At 41.0% G+C, this 22,694-nt stretch overlaps 1 protein-coding gene across 3 annotated transcripts in view; it reads left to right on the forward strand.

The window, feature by feature from the left end:
* SLC12A8 (solute carrier family 12 member 8) overlaps positions 1 to 19,842 on the forward strand; it is a 129,455-nt gene extending 109,613 nt beyond the window's left edge. The window contains exons 11-14 of one of the 3 annotated variants that reach the window (XM_017855384.1): positions 8,515 to 8,612; positions 9,160 to 9,277; positions 14,187 to 14,247; positions 18,908 to 19,842. In XM_017855384.1, the coding sequence (XP_017710873.1) occupies positions 8,515 to 8,612; positions 9,160 to 9,277; positions 14,187 to 14,247; positions 18,908 to 19,070 (440 nt within the window). In that variant the 3' untranslated portion in view covers positions 19,071 to 19,842. The remainder of the gene's footprint in view (positions 1 to 8,514; positions 8,613 to 9,159; positions 9,278 to 14,186; positions 14,248 to 18,907) is intronic. The other 2 variants (XM_017855385.1, XM_017855386.1) reach the window with 2 other exon arrangements.
* Positions 19,843 to 22,694: the final 2,852 nt, after the last annotated feature.

The raw sequence follows: 22,694 nt of genomic DNA on the forward strand, positions 1-22,694 counted from the left end.
ACCCCAGCTCTACTAAAAATACAAAAATTAGCTGGGCGTGGTGGCACATGCCTGTAATCCCAGGTACTCAGGAGGCTGCCTTGAAACTGGGAGGTGGAGGTTGCGGTGAGCTGAGATTGCGCCATTGCACTCCAGCCTGGGCAATAAGAGTGAGACTCCATTTTTAAATAATAATAACAATAATAATAAATACATATATAAGTGCATATCTATTAAGCTATAAAAAATAAAATAGCAGATTTGTGATAATTAGGTATATGTATACATTGCTAGAGGCAACATCAATTGATTCATTCCTTTCCTGTTGATTAAAATTTTTCATCAAATTTGGGAAGTTTTTGGCTAATATTTCTTCAAATATTTTTTCTGGCCTTTCTTTTTCTCCTGTCCCTATGAGACTCCCATTACATATTTGTTGATATATTTGACATTATCCCATTAGGCCTCTGAGACTCTCTTTCTTTTGCTTCCACCTTTCCTTCTCTGTTCTTCACTTTGGATTATTTTTGTCTTCAAGTTCACTGATTCTTTCCTCTGTCATCTCAAATCTTCTGTTGATGCCATCTAGTACAATTTTCATTTCTGTTACTGTATTTTTTAACTGTAGAGTTTTCATTTGGTTATTTTTTATAGTTTATATTTCTCTCTCTCTCTCTCTCTCTCTCTGTCTTTTTTTGGATGGAGTTTCACTCTTATTGCCCAGGCTGGAGTGCAGTGGTGTAATCTTGGCTCACTGTAACCTCCACCTCCTGGGTTCGGGTGATTCTCCTGCCTCAGCCTCCTGAGTAGCTGGGATTACAGATGCCTATCACCATGCTTAGCTAATTTTTATTTTTAGTAGAGATGGGGTTTCACCATGTTGGCCAGGCTGGTCTTAAACTCTGACCTCAGGGGATCTGCATGCCTCAGCCTCCCAAAGTGCTGGGATTACAGGCGTGAGCCACTGTACCTGGCCTATAGTTTATATTTCTCTATTGGTACTCTTTATTTTTAAAGTCATTGTCATCCTAATTTTTTCTCACTAACATTATATTTTTCTTTAATTCTTTAAACATATTTTTAACAGCTGTTTTGAAGTTTGAAGTCTTTGTCTGCTAAATACAACATGTGAACCTACTCAGTTTCTTTTACTTAATGTTTTCCTTTCCTGAGCATGGATCACAGTTTTCTGGGATTTTGCATGTCTTGTAATTTTTGGTTGAAAACTAGACAATTTAAATAATATATTGTAGCAACTCTTTATTCTGATATATATTTCTGAGTTTTTCATTTTTTGTTTATTTTAGTAAATTGCCTGGATTTAAACGGTGGCATCTGCCTCCCCTGTAGTGTGTGGCCGCTGATATTGTTAGTCAGCTTTTATTCTTATTTTTATTTGTTTAGCCTGGTTTGCTAGGAGGTTGCCCCCTGTGTCTGCATAGCCCTTAAGGCTCTGCGTTCTGCCAGTGGATCTGTGTGTCACTTGGGAAGCACAGTTAAAGTTGGATCCAATTAGTTCCCCACTCTCCTCTGGGTTTTATGTTTTGCCAGGTTCTTTCAGGCCTCCCCAGGCATGGGCATAGTTTTCTAGTCATCCAGGGAAATGTGGGGAGGTTATCTAGTCTTTCTATGGTGCTCTCATTTCCAGGATCTCCCCCATTAGATTTCTGCTAGTCTTCTGCTCACCCTAGCTGGATCTGCACTTTCAGGCTAGCAAGGATTTTCCCCATTCATTTTTCTACTGTGCTCATCATATTTAGCATATAAAGCCACAGCCTTTTGCCCTGGCTTCAAATCAAGTTTTCCCCTTTGATAGCAAACTGCTGGTTTCTGACCAGCTCCATGCTGAATGGGAGCAGCTGAGGCAAGAAGGCCACAGGCTTTCATGTTTCTTACCCTCAGCTTTAGACATTTTTGAAAAATAAATACTTCTCAATTTGTTTTCTTCATCTGGTAAATTTCTGGAGCTCTGAAGTAACTGTTTTGGACTATTTTGTCTAGTATAATACCTTTGTGTGTGTGTGTGTGTGTGTGTGTGTGTGTGTGTGTGTGTGTGGAGAAGATTCACCGACCTCTTCATACTGCCATGGCTAGAAGTCCCTCTGGTTCATTCTGTGTGGAGAATGATCTTTCAAGACGTAACAAGAAACACAAAACTGTTTAATTGCCCTGATTTAGTAAGTCTATTTGAGGGAAACGTTTATCAAGGAAACAACCCCAAATCAGCCAAACAACAAACCAAAAAATGTGTACAAGATTATCACAGCTGCATTGTTTGTGCTAATGACAAATTAGAAATAACTTAAGTGCTCAGCATTTGGAAAGTGGTTAAGCAAATTATAACATCAACATGAGAAAATACCACAGGGACTTTAAACATGATTCTGTGTAGCATATGGCAATATACATTATCAGTTTATACATGCTAATTAGAACTACATGTTTATTTATTCTGATAAAGATATGAAGTGAATTTTCACAGAGGGTTTAATGTTTAAGTAATTTCTATAAAATTACTTAAATTTATTATTTAAAAATTAACATAATTGGGGTTTCCCCTTTATGCTTAAAGTGTTTATATCTGCTGTGAATATAGAACTTATACATATCACTAGATTTTAAAAGTCAATTTAATATTTGCATTATATTTGTTATGTTTGGCATTTTTAACATGCACGATGCATGCTTGTTTATGAGTAGAGGCTTGATAAAGTAAAGTTGCCTTCCTAGTTGTAACTTCCTAGTATTTCTAGCATGAGAAGCTGTCCCCTGCCCCCTTGACAAGTTTGTACAACTTGCTTTTTCCAGCAAAATCTGAGATGAGAAAAAAATTCCTTTAGTCACTTTGGAAGAGTTTTGAAACCCTAGCTATTCAGAATTATGAATAATTGTCTATTTTATAGTACCTATTCAAAGAGTCATTGGGCATCTTCACATAAATTCTCCCTTACATTGCTAATAGATAAAACACCATTGTGGCTGCCTTGAGGACAAACCTTTCCTACTACTTCTGCCCAAGTTCCTCAGAACACACACACACACACACACACACACACACACACACACAAAATTCCCTTTAGGTTCAGTAAAATTGAGGTTGTATAAGACCAAGTGTTGTAAAACGGTGAGCTTTAATAGGTGACAGATCTGTGACAGATCTCAGAGAAAGGCAAAATATAAGTTCTTAACCCAATAGGAATAAGTGTTTCTTTTTCCTCCCTCCTCCTCCTCCTCCTCCTCCGCCTCCTCCTCCTCCTCCTCCTCCTTCTTCTTCTTCTTCTTCCTTCTTTTTCTTTCTTTCTTTTTTTTTTTGAGACAGAGTCTTGCTCTGTTGCCCGGGCTGGGGTGCAGTGGCATGATCTTGGCTCACTGCAACCTCAGCCTCCTGGGTTCAAGCAATTCTACTGCCTCAGCCTTCCAAGTAGCCAGGATTATAGGCATGTGCCACCATGCCCAGCTAATTTTTGTATTTTTTGTTTAGTAGAAACAGGGTTTCACCAGGTTGGCCAGGATGGTCTCAGTCTCCTGACCTTGTGATGTGCCTGCCTTGTCCTCCCAAAGTGCTGGGATTACAGGTGTGAGCCACTGTGCCCAGTCTAGTGTTCCTTCTTAATAACCAAGGGGGCAACTGTATTTTACTAAGCCTATGTTTGCCATTAATTGAATTGTTAAAATTAAACAATTTTAAAAATAATTCTGTTATGATTGCCACTAATTAAATTGTTAAAACTTCACAATTTAACATGCTGAATAGACATAGAAGGTTTTTGCTGTTATAGAGCTTACATTCTGGTAGGGGAAGACATGATAAATAAGCAAATACACACTGTGATGTCAATAAGTGATAAGTACAAAACTAAACAACCAATTTAAATTGTTAAAACTATGCAATTTAATTAATGGCAATCATAACAGAATTTATTTTTTGAAAAGTACTAGAGCCGTCCATTCAGATCAATCTTGCAGACTTTATTTTAATCCATAATTATTAAGGAGACTTTTACCGAGTGCTTCCTATACACAAACTTCTAAATGCCTAGAGTTGGCGTTTAGAATATAAAAGAGGGTCCTTGTCCCTGAAGGTGTAGATGTATAAAAAGATAAGCATAATACTTGGAGGCACATGATGAAGGCAAATAGATGTTGAGAGGATGAAGTCTTCTCAAGGTGTAGAATGATTTACATACAGAGAGGTAGAAGAAGAGTTCCAGGTAGAGGAACTGGCATGTAGAAAGGTCCAGGTGGGAATTGGACTGGCAACTCATCAAGAATGGCAGAGGCCCAGTAGTGACTGGAGAGCGGTGAGCCAGGGAAGAGAGGTGAGAGGAGTCCAGTGAGGAAAGTGGGGGATAGTGCTGTATAGGGCCATGTGGGCCATTGTGAGTGTGATGGAAGGCTCGGAAAGTTCTAGCTATAGCTACAATGTGACCAGAGTCAGACTTTAAGAAGATCAGTGACTTTTAGAGGTAAGAGAGAGAGCCAAGGCCAATTTGGAGGTATATTAATTAGGGTAGGCTAAACAATAACCAAAAAATGTTATTTACTTGCATTACAGTGCAAGAAGGGTGTTCCAACTCCGTGGGAGGCTCTCTTCCATGCATCCACTCAGGGATCCAGGCTCCTGCCATTTGTACGACTTCACTATGCCCTCGAACCTAGTCATGTGCACAGTCAAGACTGAGTTACCACATTCAGATTTCAGGCAGAGGAAGGGGGAAGTGTACAGAGAAGAGGCACACGTTCTCTTAAAGACCTTGGGCCAGAAGTGGCACTCACTGCTTCTGTTCACATTCTGTTGCTGAGAACTTAGTCACATGGTTACACCTAACAGAAATCCTGGGAACTGTACTCTAGCTGTGGTCTGTACCACAGGAGCCCACTGCAGTAAATGGATGAAAGATGAAAATGGGGGCCGGGCGCGGTGGCTCAAGCCTGTAATCCCAGCTCTTTGGGAGGCCGAGACGGGCGGATCACGAGGTCAGGAGATCGAGACCATCCTGGCTAATACAGTGAAACCCTGTCTCTACTTAAAATACAAAAAACTAGCAGGGCGACGAGGCGGGCGCCTGTAGTCCCAGCTACTCAGGAGGCTGAGGCAGGAGAATGGCGTAAACCCGGGAGGCGGAGCTTGCAGTGAGCTGAGATCCGGCCACTGCACTCCAGCCTGGATGGCAGAGCAAGACTCCGTCTCAAAAAAAAAAAAAAAAAAAAAAAAGTGGGTTGGATTAGGACAGGAGCAATGGAGGCAGTGAGGAGTGATTGTATTCAGCATATATTTTGATAGTAGAATCAACAAGGTTTATGGACAGAATAAGTATAAGTGTGAGAGAAGGGAGTAAGGATGAATCTTACATGTTTGTGTAAATGGTGGTGTTATTTATTCAAATGAAGATTTGAGGTGAATAGATTACTGTGTTAGTCATGTTAAGTTTAAGGTGCTTATTAGCCAACTAATGGGTGATATTGAGAAGACAATGAACTATTCAAAACTTAAGTTCAAGGGAGAGGTCAAGGATGATATAAACTTGGAGTCATCAATATATCAGTAGCATTTAAAGCCATGGGACTAGAAGAAATCTCTTAGGAGTGGGTATACATGGGAAAAAGGAGTGCTGAAGACGGAATGTTGGAATACTCCAATATTTTCAGGCTGGAAGGAGGAGGCAAGTCAGCAAAGAAGACTGAGAGAGTGGGCAGTGACATAGAAAAATCAAGAGAGTGAGGCATCTTAGAGGCGAAAGTGTTTCAATAAGGAGAAAGTGATCAAATGTATCAGATGCTGCCTGAAAGATCAAACGGAATGAGGACTAGGAGTTGACCACAGATTTTGAAAAGATTCAAATCATTGGCAACTTTGGTAAGAGTAGTTTTAGTGGAAAAGTGGATACAATCTTAAGAGTGGGTTGAGGAAATCATGGGATATAGAGACTGCATAGGCAATTCTTTTGATGAGGTTTGCTATAAGGGAGACACAGAAATAGGGCAATAACTAGGGGTGACCTGTAGACGTTTGTTTAGGTGGGAGAGATGACAGTGTATTTGTATTTGATGGGAATGATTCAGTAGGGGATAGAAAAATTGATGATGCGAGAACAAAGTCCTTGAACAAGCCAAAAGGGATGGGATCACGGCACAAGTGGAGGGAAGGGCCTTATGATCAGAGGCTGTTCATCCACTGTGAAAGGAAGGAATACAGAATAGAGGGTATAGATGCAAGTGAATTGGCTGATTTGGTGATGAGAGAACATGAAAAGTTCTCTTTGGAGAAGAGAGCTTGTAAATTTGTTCTACCAGAGAGTAGGAGAATGAGTTGCCTAGGTATGAGGCTGCTGAGTAATGCTGAAGCATGGGAGCAGATGTGTCTGTAAGGGAATGCTGATAGTCTTAGATGGTGGAACCCAAGCTAGGTAAAAAGCGGGAGGTAGGTGATGGAAATCAAAAACATACTAAGGCAAATCATCTAAAGGTCCCTCTGTAGACTATGAATGGTTGGAATGAAGAACAGCAGAGCAAATGAGCTTAACATTGTTTTTAAAGGAGGTTATGGGCTGAGAGTAGATGCTTAAAGTCATGATTTAGGAAGTGTAAGGTTACTGGTAACGGCACACCGCAAGTGCAGCTAAGGGAGTCGATGGTTGGGATGAGGGAAATAAAATGTTACTAGTATGAGGATTTCAAGGAATCGAGAAAGCAGGGCCTTGGATGAGTTGTTTTTGTAGAAGTCACCAAGGATGACAATGGATGCTGATAGAGAAAAAGATGGTGAGCCAGGGGCTGAAATATTTAACAAGCAAGAGAAGAATGACAAGTTGGTAAAAGACTGTAATGATAAAGGGTAGGGTGTGAAATAGTCTGATGGCATGTGCTTCAAAGGGGCTAGGTCATAAAACCACAGTGACCAGAGAGGATGGGAGACTTGGTCTAGGAATACTCAGTGAGTTCTGCTGCATGCCAAGCCCTAGGCTCAAGATGGATGTGGACTCTGCCCCCATGAAGCATATAATCCAGAGGGCATGGAAACATGTAAATACGTATACAACTACAAATGATGGTAAGTGCTGTGAAGGAAATGGGTCGTAAGGAAATATTAATGGTATGAGGGACTATATTTAGATTTTCCTGTGGGGGCTGATTTCCCCAAGGAAGTGATAACTGAGCTGAGACCTGAGGGATGCGTAAGAGTTAGATAAGCAGAGGGCTAGGGGATCCATGAGTTGTGGATCCCAGAGAGATTCCAGGAACCGACACATCAGGGGTGGTTGAGGTAGGGAAAACTCTGGTATATGAGACAGGTTCTGGACTGTAGTGAAGAAGGAAGGGCTGGGCAGAGGAGATGGCATAGTCAAGACAGTTTGGCTGAAGCAGGAGTTTGATATTGGAGAACAGAGAAGGGCTATGTAGGGAGCTTTCTACTGTATTTCCTGAGCAACAAACTATGAAGTTGAGAACACCTGAAGTTTTAGTGTTGAAGTGAAGTATAAACATACTGTGAAGTTAATCCAACATATCATTTGTTTGAAACATTATTGTGTGTTCATGGTGATTAGACCATATTGTTAAACAATCTAGATGCATTTTCATAGTTAAATTGAGCATTTCTGCAGAAATAGAAAGTCAACTGCCTCATGTTTTCACTTATAAGCGGGAGCTAAATAATGTGTACACATTGACACAGATTGTGGACTAATAGACACTGGAGACTTGGAAAGGTAGGAGGGTGGGATGGTGAGAGGGGAATTGAGAGATGAGAAATTGCCTAATAGGTACAGTGTACACTATTTGGGTGAGGCTTACACTAAAAGCCCAAACTTCATTACTCTGACATTAAAAAAAATTATTATTATTATTTTTAAATTGAGTGCGTTTGGAACCAAGTGTAAACTGAGAATGCAGAGCCAAACAGAACATGGCATAGCTCTGAGAAGCCCTGTTGTGCCTGAAAGGATGAGGCAGGACTATGCATTTGCTTATTGCTGGGCCCCTTTCCCCTCAGCCATTTCAATTGCCAGAGGAAGGAATCAGAGGAGCAATTCTCCCTCCATCTCTCTGCTTCATCACTTTCTCGTCGATACCTGAGACCAGTGTAACATGAGCTAACCTTCAGAGTCAGAAGGTAGCAAAGACCATCTCTCATTAGACAAAAGCCAACCTGCCCTAACAGTCCCAGTGGTCACACCTGGGAGCCAAGAATACCAGATGTCTAGTTCTCCAACTCTAACCTCTTACATCCGAAAAAGAGGGGAGAGCTGAGTTTTCAATTCCCTCCCCCCAGATGACATATCTAGACAGATGTGCCTTGGGCATCAGAGGACCTTCCACTCCACTCTGTCTCTCCCTTCCCTTTCTTTCTCAGATCATTGGCTGGTGGGAGGAGGCCGTAAACACTTCTTTCTTCCTCCTCCAAGAGCAAGCCCTGGGAGTTGTCTTTCAGGCTAAGTTACAAAATTGAGGAAGAGGAGCTCATAGGTATTTTCTCCTAAAAAATAGTAGAGGGTTGATAGCAATTTGGCAGCCAAATCTTTGGCTATTTTTTAGATTTCTTCTTGAAGTCCAGGCTCCAAGAACAAGATATCTGGAGAAGATCAACTTCTTTCTATACCCACATGTGCAACCCCTGGGTCTCCCTGTTGGGGGTGAGTAACTTCATCTCGATCTCAATTGTTCTTGGGACAGAGTTCAGGTGGACACATATGTGATCTTGAGCTGAGGGGAAGGAAAGATGGAGGGCCTAATTAGAAGCAATGTGATTTAATTGCCTGTTGTATTAGAATTTAGATGAGACTACATATGGCAAGATTACATTCAATGAACCGCTTATTTTAATCAATAATTTCCTTTTTAAATAATTAATTGTCTATGATAACTTCTGGGTTACTTAATTTTAAGGTACACTAAGTTATACTTTCATCCTAATTTGTTTCTTATAGGGAAGAATGGGACAAGGAGGTAAGATAAAATATCTAATTGATAGTTTTAATTAAAGAATTATTCTCAGAGGGTTTCTGCCCAAATATCTGCTTAAATGAGGTTTTTTGAATTATTCATACACTTCAGTTATTCAGACTTTTACGGTGATCAGAAGTTGATGAGAAGGAATGTTGCTGAAGACATTAGCCTTGTGGCTTGCTTACCATGTAGAAAGCCATTAGGTCATTTGCTCTTCCTATTCTGTTTTCACAGGCTGTTGGGTCCCTTCTCATCATGTTTGTGATACAGTGGGTGTATACCCTGGTTAACATGGGTGTTGCTGCCATCGTGTATTTCTACATTGGCCGGGCTAGTCCAGGGCTTCACCTTGGTAAGCAGCAGAGCCATTTTGCCACTGGTTCCCTCATTCTCTTTACCATTCATTGGAAACAACAAAAAAAGTTTTGAATGTCAATTGAATGCCAACACTGATTCATATATGAATCCCATTTTCAAATAGTTTATAGTCTAGGAGGAGAACTGTGACAAGCATATGAATGATTACAAATAAAAATAATAACTTAGTGTGAGGTTTATAAGCTATGTGGAAGTAAAATGGATAACAACAGTACAAGAGCCAGGAGTGAAATGAAAGTATACTGTTGTAAGTTTCTTATACTTTGTTAAATACTATAACATCACTTGATGATAGATTGTGGTAAGTTTAAAATGTATACTATAAACCGTAAAGCAACCTAAGATAACACAACAGTTATAGTTCAGCCAATAAAGGAGATAAAAAGTAACCAAAATAAGGCAGAAAAAGAAGAAAAAGATGATAAAGGACAAATGAGACAAACAAAAAACAAATGACAAGATGGTTTATGTATATATAATCCCAACCATATCAATAATCACACTAGATATGGGTGGTCTAAACACCCTAATTGAATGCCAGGGATTGTCAGATTGAATGAAAAAGCATGACCCAACTATATGCTGCCTACAAGAATCCTCCTTTAAATATAAAGACACAAACATATTACAAGTAAAAGGATGAAAAAAGATACATCAGGCTAACACTAATGAAAAACAAAGCCAGGGTAGGTATATTAACATTAGGCAAAGTGGAGTTTGAAGAAAACGGATATTACAGGGATAAAGAGGGTCATTTCATAAAGCTGAAGGGAAAAACATATCAGGAAGACATAACAAACCTTAACATTTATGCACTTACAAACATAGCTTTGAAATACGCAAACCAAAACCTGATAGAACCACAAGAAGAAATAGAAAAGTTCACAACCGTAGTCAGAGATTTCAATACCTCCTTCCTAATAATTGATAAAACCATTAAGTATACAATCAGTAAGTCTATAGAAGACTTGAATAACACTATCAACAAACCTGGCTTAATTGACAGAGAACATTCTACCCCCAAACAGCAGAATATACGTTCTTTTCAATTATACGTGAAACATTTACCAGGAGAGACTATATTCTAGTACATAAAAACTATTTCAATAAATTTAAAAGTATTCAAGTCCATTCAAGAACAGAGTATGCTCTCTGACCAAAGGGCGGAGTAATTAGAAATAAATAACAGAAAGATATCAGAAAATCCTTCAATAAGCCAGGCACAGTTGGCACACACCAGCTATTTGGGAGGCTAAGGCAGGAGAATTACTTGAGGCCAGGAGTTTGAGGCCAGCCTGGGCAAAATAACAAGACTCTGTCTTCTAAATAAAAAATTTAAAAAAAGAAAAGAAAATCCCCAAATATTTAGAAACTAAACAATATTACATAACCCTAATTAAAATACAGAAAATAAATAATCCATGATTCAAAGAAGAAAGAGTGAAATTACAAAGTATCTTGAACTGAATAAAAGTGAAAATGGAAGAGCAAAATTGTGGGGTGTAGCTAAGGGAAATTTATAGCATCAAATGCTTACGTTAGAAAAGAAGAGCATTTGCAAATCAATGATCCTAACATCCAACTTAAGAAACTAGAAAAAGAAGAGCAAATTAAACCCAAAGTAAGAAGAGAAAAGGGAATAATAAATCAGAATAGATCAGAGTAGAAATTAATAAAATATAAAACAGAAAAAAAATAGAGAAGGCAAATGAAACAAAAACCTGATTATGTGAGAAGATCAGTAAAATTAATAAACCTCTAGCCAGACTGATCAGAATAAAAGAAGAAGCACAAATTACCAATACCAGGAATGAGTGAGATGACATCATTAGAAATCCTACAGATATTAAAAGCGAAATAAATGAATAATATAAACAGCTTTCTCTTGATAAATTGACAACTTAGATGAATTGGACAAATTCCTTGAAAGATACAAACTATCAAAGCTCACTCCAGAAGAAATAGATACAGGGCTATTCAGGTCATCTCTTAAAGAAATTAAACTGGTCATTAAAAACCTTACCAGAGAGAAAAGCCTATGCCCAGACGGCTTCACTAATAAATTCAACCAAACCTTTAAGGAAGAAAAAATACTAATTCTATAAAAACTCTTTGGAAAACTATAGACTGACATATCTCATGAATATAGATGCAAAAATTCTTAACAAAATTTTAACAAACTGAATGCAATAATATGTAAAAAGAATAATACAATATGATCAAGTGGGTTTATTCCAGGAATGCAAGGTTCATGTAGCATTTGAAGTTAATGTAATCACCATATTTACAGAGGAGAAAAGGAAAACTACAAAGCATTTCTGAAAAAAAAAAAAACCTAAAGAGTAAATTAAAGAAATAAATGAAGAGATATACTATGTTCATGAATTGGAAGACTTAATATTCTTAAAATTTCAAGACTTAATATTCTTAAAATTACACACATATACACACACAGACCAAATTGTATACTTTAAATATACTCCTTGACTTAATGATGGGATTATGTCCTGATAAACCAATCATAAAGAATAATTGTAAGTCATGGACTGTCTTTACATGCAGTTTGTTCTGCAGATGTACCCAGGATTTGTTTTAATCAGATGTGGTAAAACACACTGACCTGGAAATGACTGTCGTGAAGGAGGAAGATCGTTAGAAACAGGAGGTTTGGCATGCCATGCAAGGCCAGGTGGGGATGGACCAGGGTCAGTCATGGGGCAGAAGAGGAAGAGGGAAGATCATGGTCTAGAGACCTTTTTGGGTTTTTGTGAAAAGGAATGAGCAAGGCAGGGTAGGTACACTGTGTAAGGTTAGGATTGAATAATTTGAGTAATAGTAGCAGACTCTGGGCTATAGGGATGAACTATAGTTGTCTCGTCCTGGTGTGATTTAGGGCAGGGGTAATATTGGCTTGGTGTGGGAGAGTTTGATAAAGAACTACATTAAGGGGAGGGTCCTGGATTGGTTGGTTTGTATATCAAAAGCCCACCCACTGGAGAATTGTTGCTATTCAGTATCTAGGAATTAGCTAGACCCTCCAGGATCAAGATCCAAAATGCCCGAGCATCCAGAATATAGAAAACAATATAGTCAATACACAGTTTATTGCATATCAATTATTCCTTAATAATAAAGCTGTTTAAAAATACACTAGAGAGCCCTTTTCAGCAAAATTCTACGATGCCCCAATTTAAAATAAAGCAACTTGTTACAACTACTAACTAAATCAAATGGCCCATAACTATCTAGGCAAACTTAAAAAAAAAAAAAAAAAGGGTTTGCCAGGCATGGTGGCTCATGCCTGTAATCCCAGCACTTTGGGAGGCCGAGGTGGGCAGATCACGAGGTCAGGAGTTTGAGACCAGCCTGACCAATATGGTGAAACCCCATCTCCACTAAAAATACAAAAATTAGCCAGGCATGGTGGCAGGCGCCTGTAATCAAAGCTACTCAGGAGGCTGAGGCAGGAGAATTGCTTGAACACAGTAGTCAGAGGTTGCAGTGAGCGGAGATCAAGCCAGTGCACTACAGCTGGGCAACAGAGTGAGACTCCGACTCAAAAAATAAAAAAAGGTTCTTTAGAATTAGAATAGTCTGATGCACTTCAAACACTTTGAAAGAAATCCACTTCAAACATTTTAAGTCGTGTGTATTAAAAATACTGATTTAGAAAAACAGTAATGTTAAGAAGAGGTCCTTACATTAGCTGACTTCATGGATAGAATGTATTTTAATTAACAGTGATTACTTCAGTGATTGCTTCTGTATTTCTTAAAAAGTAGTTTAATCTTAAGAAATTTCAATATTTCCTAGAAATCTATTCATAGGAAAACATGAAATCAAATTTCAGGCCAATGTCCATGTAAAATTCAAATAATTTAGGATCTAAATTATCACACTTAAGTAGGGTGAATTAATAAAATATTTATGTTTATTTTCTTCCTTCTGACCATCTCAAAATATATTAGAAATCTTCTCTTTGCAATTGCAAATGCAGATCTAAAATTTATCATCCCTTTAGCCATAAGGGCCTAAATTATATTGAGGAAACATGTTATCAGCTGCATACTGTTGATATTTGTGGAGATTCTAAGTCTCTTAAAATAATGCTATTTTCCTGATCGTATATTGAACATTATCTAATCAGTCAATTTTCAATCATATGTATGTATAATTTAGAAAAGCATTTTCTAAAATCACATTTGATTTGTTTCTCTAAAGTTATATATAATTTACTATGTGAATTTTTTTAAACCTACACCAAAGGAGGGATGGATTTTTGTCAATTGATAAACCCTATTCTAATCAGTGTGTTTGATGTCAGGATTATTTGGCTAGAATCAATAACAGTGTCACTTCAAACTTCAGCTCTAACATTTCTACATGTGGAACTATTTGATTCACTTAACACCTGTTAAAAAATTCTTAAGTTCCACATCCCATGAGGTACTGTGATGATTATAAGGATGAAAAAGACATGTTCCCTATTCTCAATGACTGTATGGTCTAGTAGAAAATTTCATAGCGTGTATTCAACACTTGTCAGTATGAGTCTTAAAAAAATTATCAGTTTTTTAATTCCTAAAACTAAAGTTAGCAAGTCTTCTGCATTTTTCCTTATAGCACTTTATCCAGTTTTTTGGGAGTGATTTTGGAGTTTAGAAATAAAGTTTTGAAAGATTCACATGAGTAAAAGTCCTTAGTAGGCTGCTATCATTGGAGGATTACAATGAATATTGTTTGATTAGACTGAAAAAGGAAAACATTTGTGTTAATTCTGTGCGTGTGTGTGTACTGGGGTGTGCATTCACCCTATTAAAACTGAGCTTCTAGATTCATATGTAGAACCTTCAGAAATGGTTATGTATATGTCTTCCCTGCAGGATCAGCCTCCAACTTCAGCTTTTTCCGGTGGATGAGGTCTCTCTTGCTCCCCTCCTGCAGGTCTGTGCCAGTGTGGAGCCAGTACCAGAATGGATGAGTGTCCAGAGTCCTGGGAGGTGCCAAGGGTGTCCCATTCGTGGCTGGGCTTGGGCCTGGATTGTGTCATGGGACCCTAACAACTGGGCACCTCCGGGAGACCAGATATTACTCTCGTCTGCACTCCACCACACTTGGCCCCCAGATTCGGCTCATCAGAAGCTTCCTCTAGGCTCATGTCCTCTTCCCTTCTTGTCCTCAGTCATCAAGAACAGAGGCTTTATTTAGAATCTGGTTGCTGGGGTGATAAGTCATTACTCTCAGTGAGTTTACAGTCTAAGACACATTAGCATCAATGCATAATCACACACAAGATTAAAGCCCTAGGGAAATGTAACGCTAGGACGCACATTCTTCCATCTGAGTCAGAGGTAGTTGACATGATGGGGTTGGGGACAGTGCAGAGGCCAAGTATAGAAATAAAGTAGAGATCCTGGAGGATTTCTGTGGGACCTCCATGGTCAGATACACAGGAAAAGGGAAAAAAACTTTTCGTAAGAAATAGAAGCCTCCTAGAGAAGGTATATTTCACATGTGCCCTAATCTCACTCCTTCTCCTCCACTCTTGCAGTACCACTGCTTCTTACCTTTTAAGGCCCGGAGATTCTGGGGAATGACACCCACCCTTCCCCTTTCAATATCAGTGAGGAGCTAGAGCTGCAGGCTAGGAAAATCCAGGCAAAACCCAACCCAGTGTTCATTTGGTTGCATTTTGTTGGTTTTTGAGACTCTAGATGTCCGAGTTGTACTTGCTGGTATTTCCACCCTCCATGTCCAGACATTGCTAGTGGATCATGGGATCCTTTGCCATTGATCCCAGATGTAACTTCATAGCCCTATTTTTAAAATTATGGTAAAATAGGGTTGGGTGCTGTGGCTCATGCCTGTAATCTCAGCACTTTGGGAGGCTGAGGCGGGCAGATCACCTGATGTCAGGAGTTCAAGACCAGCCTGGCCAATATGGTGAAACCCCATCTCCACTAAAAATACAAAACTTAGCTGGGCGTGGTGGTGTGCCTGTAATCCCAACTTCTAGGGAGGCGGAGGCAGGAGAATCGCTTGAACCCAGGGAGGCAGAGGTTGCAGTGAGCTGAGATCGCACCACTGAACTCCAGCCTGGTTGACAAAGTGAGACGCCATCTCAAAAAAAAAAAAAAAAAGCCAAGTGCAGTGGCTTACACCTGTAATCCCAGCACTTTGGGAGGCCGAGATCGGTGGGTCACTAGGTCAGGAGATCGAGACCGTCCTGGCTAACACGGTGAAACCCCGTCTCTACTAAAAAATAGAAAAACTTAGCCAGGCATGGTGGCGGGCACCTGTAGTCCCAGCACTTTGGGAGGCCGAGATGGGTGGGTCACCAGGTCAGGAGATCGAGACCATCCTGGCTAACACGGTGAAACCCCGTCTCTACTAAAAAATAGAAAAACTTAGCCAGGCGTGGTGGCGGGCACCTGTAGTCCCAGCTACTCGGGAGGCTGAGGCAGGAGAATGGCGTGAACCCAGGAGGCAGAGCTTGCAGTGAGCTGAGATCACGCCACTGCATTCCAGCCTGGGTGACAGAGCGAGACTCCATCTCAAAAAAAAAAAAAATAGTGAAATACATGTAACATGAGATGTACCATCCTAGCCATGTTTATGTGCAGTGTGCAGTTCAGTGGCATTAAGGACATTCACATTGCTGTGCTATCATCACCACACCCATTAAACACCCTCCATTCCCAAGAATCCTTTTGAAGACAACTCTTCACAAACATTGCCGATCTATTCAAGATGGCACAAGAAATAAAGCCTTCCTGCTGGAGCTTGGGATGACAAGAAGGGCTATAGAAACCAACAGGGAGAGGGCCCAGGGATGGAGGCTGGGGTGCATGGGGAGCACCCTGTCATCTGCTTACTTGGGCCATCTGGGCTCAATGTCCCTTGTGGAGCTGTAGGGAGGGTGAGTGATCTCTCTGCCTCTTGTCCTGTCTGATGCACAAGGTTGGGTGAGCCAGGTCACAACACATCTTCACTGATCTCTTCTCCCCTACAACCCAGTCCTGAGAAAGAGTAGAGTTTAAATGGAAATAGATGCTGTGTAAAAGCTGTCTACAGATTTTGGAGCTGCAAGTGGTGTGTGGGTGAGACTATTTTGCCTTGCCTGATTTACAGGAATATTTTTAGTCATTTCTGGTTTTAAAGCCTAAAAATGCCATGGGAGGTCACCACTCCTTATGTTGTACTCTGAATTCCTAGGATTTCACCTTGGAGGCCACAGCAGTGCTATGTAGAAAGAAGAATATACTAGGGGGAGATTATTCTTAGAAAAGGACAGTACTTTGGTTGGAGTAGAATCAGTCCACACCATTCATAACACAAAACCAGGCTCTGTAGGCTGTGAGGTGGGCAGCAGAGGCCTCAGCTAAATCAACATCAAACTTATTGGCCTCACCATGGCTGCTGGGTGATATTTTGGGATGGTTATTCAGGAGGGTGAAAGGACCAACAAAGACTGGGCGCAGTGGCTCACACATGTAACCCCAGGACTTTGAGAGGCTGAGGCGGGTAGATCACCTGAGGTCAGGAGTTCGAGACCAGCCTGGCCAACATGGCAAAACCATGCCTGGTGACAGGTGCCTATAGTCCCAGGTACTGGGGAGGCTGAGGCGGGAGAATCGCTTGAACCCGGGAGGCAGACGGTGCAGTAAGCTGAGATCACAACATTGCACTCCAGTCTGAGCAATAGAGTGAGACCCTGTCTCCAAAAACAACAACAACAAAAAAAACCAAAAATGGTGATTTATTTTAAAATAGAGATTGGCCAGATGCACTGGCTCATACCTGTAATCCCAGCACTTTGGCAGGCTGAGGCAGGTGGATCACTTAGGCCAGGAGATTGAGACCAGCCTCGGCAACATGGCAAAACACCATCTCTACTAAAACTACAAAAGTTAGCTGGGCATGGTGGTGCACACCTGTAATCCCAGCTATTTGGGAGGCTGAGGCATGAGAATTGCTTGAACCTGGGAGGCAGAGGTTGCAGTAAGTTGAGATCAACCACTGCACTCCAGCCTGGGCAATAGAATGAGACTGTCTCAAATAATAAAAATAAGACAAAATTAAAAAAAAATAGAGATTGGTAGCTGTGTTTCTGCTTTGTAGTTTTAAGTTCCCCTCCCAATCCCCAACTATAACCCCCAAGATGCTCTTCAAAACCAAAGAAGAAGAAGAATGTAGAGTGTGTTTTGGCAGAAGAATTTGGCTAGGTTACTTCCTCCGTTATGCCTACAATTCCTGTGAACTCTGTGAAGTTGAGCCTGTCGTTGAGAAGGCTTTCTTTCTTGAAGCACTAGCAACTGTCCAAATGAGGATTCGACAGTCATTCTAGACTAGAGAGTGAAGTATTTTATTTCTCCAGACTCAGAAGAATGTAATGGTTTCACCTAAAAAATCAAAACAAAAGCATTAGCAAAACACTTACATGTTGACTGGTATGACATTTTTGTCACCTCCTAACCTTTTTGGAGATTCAGACTTTATAGAAGTTAATTCAGTTCTCCAGAACCCTCAGAGACCTATGTAATTTATATACGTTCTCAACAACTAGTTGTAATGACATAGTCATATGATCTGAACTTCTATAGCAGGACTTTTGGCCACAGTCCATTGAAACTTTCTGTTTAAGTTCTTCCACAGATCTATAACATTAGATTTCTACCTTTTTGCAACTCTCAAATATATTCCATATTCAAACAATTGAAGCTTACTACTAATAAAGTAGATGATTCTTTTAGAGTAAAAATTTTAAGAGGAAATCCATGTCTAAGTTATGACTTAAGGACTTAACACAGACTATAGGAACTGGAAGAGACCCGGGAAGATAAGAAAATAGAGACACAAGGAGGTAAAGAGGCTTCCGGAGGCCACCTAGCTGATTAGGGACAGAGCTGTGACTGGGTCTGCCTTCTGTAGCAGCTGCCCGGACAGCCAAGCTGAGCTTTCTTCACTCCTTTCTTCCTCTTAGCACTTTCCCTGTGCATCCCTAACATTTTTCTTTCCCAGTTTACCCCAACCAAAACTATGTGCAGAGACTCCAGTGACAATGGGATCCATATGGGACTTGTTCTTCACTTGAGGCCACCTTGGTGTCAAAAGCCTTTGCAGTCCCTCTTAGCTGCTTGCTGTGTGAGCCTTAGCTCTTGAAATCATTCCTTATTCAACTTTATTTTCAATACATCTACGAGAAGTTTTCTCTTTCCACTCTTGTCAATGTTCCAGCCTCTCCATTCCATTATTTTTGACAAAAAAAGCAAAGAAAAGCTACAGAGCCCCAGCATGATACCATTTGGAAGGCAAAAACCTCTCTTTGTCGGTTATTTCCTATCAGGTAGGTACAGCTTTATACTTTCTACTTAGGGACGGTAAATATCACACACTCTCTCTCTCTCTTTATTTTATTTGATACTTTGTATTTCTTGTTCTTTGAGTTCATATATTCTTGTACATATACCTTTTAACAATTGTGTTTTAAACATTTAAATATATGTGTGTTTACAAATAATTTCTCTATGCCCAGTAGACTCACCTCTACTGTTCAGTCTCTGTTCTGTCCTCCTCACCATCCTCTGTGTCTCTCTCACTGCAGGAGCTTGCGGTCCCCTCAGGAGCAGATCATCTTGGCGCCATCCCTGGCTAAGGTTGACATGGAGATGACTCAGCTCACCCAGGAGAACGCAGACTTTGCCACTCGGGATCGCTACCACCACTCCTCCCTCATGAGCCGGGAGCAGCTGATGCCTCCTTACTAGACGCAGCGCTGGGACCTTCCTCTTTTGGAGCTGTCCCATGCACAGTGGACCCAAGCCCGGAACCTTCATGGGGCTGCTTCTCCTCCCTGAGAAACTCAAGGCCCATCCTTCCACTGTCACTTTGGACAATGGAAATCTACATTTCTTTCTTTCTTTTTTTCTTTTTTTCTTTGGAGACAGAGTCTTGCCCTGTCACCCAGGCTGGAGTCCAGTGGCACAATCTTGGCTCACTGCAACCTCTGCCTCCCAGGTTCAAGAGATTCTCCTGCCTCAGCCTCCTGAGTAGCTGGGATTACAGGCGTGCACCACCACACCCAGCTATTTTTTGTATTTTTAGTAGAAGCAGAGTTTCACCATGTTGGCCAGGCTGGTCTTGAACTCCTGACCTCGTGATCCACCCACCTCAGCCTCCCAAAGTGCTGGGATTACAGGCGTGATCCACCACACCTGGCCAGAAATCTATGTTTTCTTAGAACATGTGGAAGAAGGAGAAAGAAAGACAAAAAAGGAAATCTGCATTCTGAGGACCACGTCTCACCCAGGGTGACATCAGGAATGGTGCTAGCCTCTGCAACGTAAGACCCAGTCTGAAAAGCTCTACACAGGCACTAAAACTAGCAGGGGGACACCAAAACTCCCAGGTTTGGAGAACTAGAGCTGACCCACAACCAGATTGCCTGTGCAGAGGGCCATAATAAATGTATGTTTTATATTTTATTGTATTATTTATTTTTTTAATAAATAATACACTCACATGGTTCCAAACCCAAAACTTATAATTATGTATAGAGTGAAAAGTCTCCCTCCAATCCTTGTTCTCCACCTGCTCAGTTCCTGTCTACCCTGGCCTAGAGGTAACCACTGTTCTCATCCATACATCCAGCATTTCTTTATGGACACACAAGCAAAAATAGGATTGTAGAGTCTCACATTTTCTCTTTATACACAAAAGTTAGCATGTTATACACGTGTTCTGCACCTTTCTTCCCTTAACAATCTATCTTGGAGACATTTCATATCAATTCATATGCCATTTCTTCATTTTTTTTCATTGTATAAATGTGTTATAATTTATGTCACCACTTCCACAATGATGGGCATTTGGATTCTTTCCAATCTTTTGCAATGACCATCAGCTCTGCAGCAAAGAATCTTGTACAAATGTACAAGCATAAAGTGTATCTCTAGGATAAATTCTCAAAAGTGGAATTGCAGGATCAAAAGGTACATGCATTTGTAAACTACTATTGTTTAGTGAGGGTCTTTCTAATTAAAGAGTTAATATGAATTGCCTAATGGTGACTCATGTTCTCCAAAGAATCTGGTCCTCAACTCCTGGAATGCCTTTGCAGCTGTTTTGCAGCATGAAAGACATGAGGGCACGGTACTCTTTTGGTTTCCTTATGAGCTCTGCCTGACATTCATCACAAGCAGGGACTGTGGCAGTAGCTTTCCCCAGAAAAATTTAGCACTTGGCCCAGGGTCAGATGCTTTGCCGTGGAGCCACAGAGGGAAGTATTGTTGGATCACTTCTGGCTCCTTCTATGGTGGAAGTTCTCATGAGTCAGTGTGCTAACAATCACCTGGGAGTCTTGTCAAAAGTGCAGATTTCAGGCCGGGCATTGGTCGTTCGCCCAGCACTTTGGGAGGCTGAGGTAGGTGGATCACCTGAGGTCAGGAGTTTGAGACCAGCCTGACCAACGTGGTGAAACCCCGTTTCTACTAAAAATACAAAAAATTAGCTGGGCGTGATGGCAGGCGCCCGTAATCCCAGCTACTTGTGAGGTTGAGGCAGGAGAATTGCTTGAATCTGGGAGGCAGAGGTTGCAGTGAGCTGAGGTCATGCCACTGTACCCCAGCCTGGGCAAAAAAAGTGAAACTCTATCTCAGGAAAAAAAAAAAAAATGCAGATTTCTGCACCTCACCCCTAAACTTTTTATTTGGCAAGTCTGGGATGGAGTCCTAGACTTTACATCTTTAACAAGTGCCTCAGGTGATTCAATGCAGGCAATCCTTGGACCGCATTTTGAGAAACACTGAGCTGTTGAATGGAAGGGGCTTAGCGTGAGTGAGGGCTGGGAAGGTCAGGATGAAGGATCAGCTAGATCCTAACGTTCTCTCCTGGAAGATGAGGTTTTATTTATGATTACTGTTCTCGCAATCTGGCTTTGGTTAAATACCCGATTTCTGAACATCATTAGAAAGCAGAGTCTGAATTGGCAGTAGGCATGTAGGAAGGAGAAATGCTGAAAAAGACAGATTGTAGCCGTGAAGGGCTAAGTTGGGTGATCTTAGAGGACCTTTACATTTATTTCTGAGACAGAGTCTCACTCTGTCATCCAGACTGGAGTGCAGTGGCATGATCATAGCTCACTGCAGCCTCCACCTCCTAGGCTCAAGTGACCCTCCCACGTCAGCTTCCTAAGTAGCTGAGACTACAGGTACACACCCCCACGCCTGGCTAATTGTTTTGGTATATTAACCAGGCTCTTTTAAAAAAGAAGCTGCTCTAGTTTCCTATGGCTACTATAACAAATTACACAAATTGGATGGCTTAAAAACAACAGAAATTTATTCTTTCACAGTTCTGGAGGCCAGATGTCTGAAATTAGTAACACTTAGATGAAATCAAGGTGTCAGCAGGACCAAGCTCCCTTCAGAGGCTCCACAAGGGATTTATTCCCTGCCTCTTCCGGTTTCTGGTGGCTTGTGATCATATCACCCAAATCTTTAAGGCCAACATTTTCAAATCTCACTGTTCCGTCTTTACATCACCCTCTCCTCTGTTTGTATGAAGTCTACCTCTGTCTCCTTTCTGTAAGGATACATGTGATTGCATTCAGGGACCACCCAGATGATCCAGGATCATCTCCACATGTCAAGAGCCGTACTTGAATCACATCTGCAAAGGCTTTGCCAAATGAGGAAACATTCACAGGTTCCAGGGAATAGGATGTGGGTCTTTTGGGGGGTCCTTTTTCAGCCTATCACAGAACCTTTACTGAATCTTTTTTGAATTCTACATAACAAGCTAAAAAAAGTAACCACTGTTAAGCCCTTTGGGGGCCCGCATTGCCTCCCCATTGACAGGTTAGGTAAGGACATGATACAACCTTGGCCAAGAGCACCTGAGATGGGGTCTCAGGGCTTTCAGAGATGGTTGCCCTTTCTCGTGGATATTGTTGGCTCCACACATGATGCCTGTATGAGACTCGTCGAGTTTCCAACTCTTCTAGCTCAGGAGTTGCCTGCCTTACACTGCCCTGGATTGTGTAACAAAGAGTTTAAGCCACTTCAATACTGGGGTTTCTGCTCATTGCAGGGGATGGATTGAGAATAGAATCAGGCACTGCTGGCCGTAAGCACCAAGTGCAGGAGCCACCTGTGCTCCCAAGGCGTGTGCTTTAGTTGGTGCTTTGTCACAGTCATTTACTGGCAATAGTTTAATAGGGAAGGGAAGGCTTTTGTGGGGAGTCCTGACTTTGCTTCAGAGAGGACAGCAGAATGGTAGGGAATAGGTCAAAATTCAGGTGTGGTCTCATTTGCATTGTTGCCCAAGAGCTTCCTGGAAAGAGTACAGAGCTCTGTGGGCCAAATCTTGTGGCCTAGATATCATGACTACAT

Source organism: Rhinopithecus bieti, unplaced genomic scaffold (genome assembly GCF_001698545.2).
Source record: "Rhinopithecus bieti isolate Rb0 unplaced genomic scaffold, ASM169854v2 scaffold_39586, whole genome shotgun sequence".
Taxonomy (NCBI): domain Eukaryota; kingdom Metazoa; phylum Chordata; class Mammalia; order Primates; family Cercopithecidae; genus Rhinopithecus; species Rhinopithecus bieti.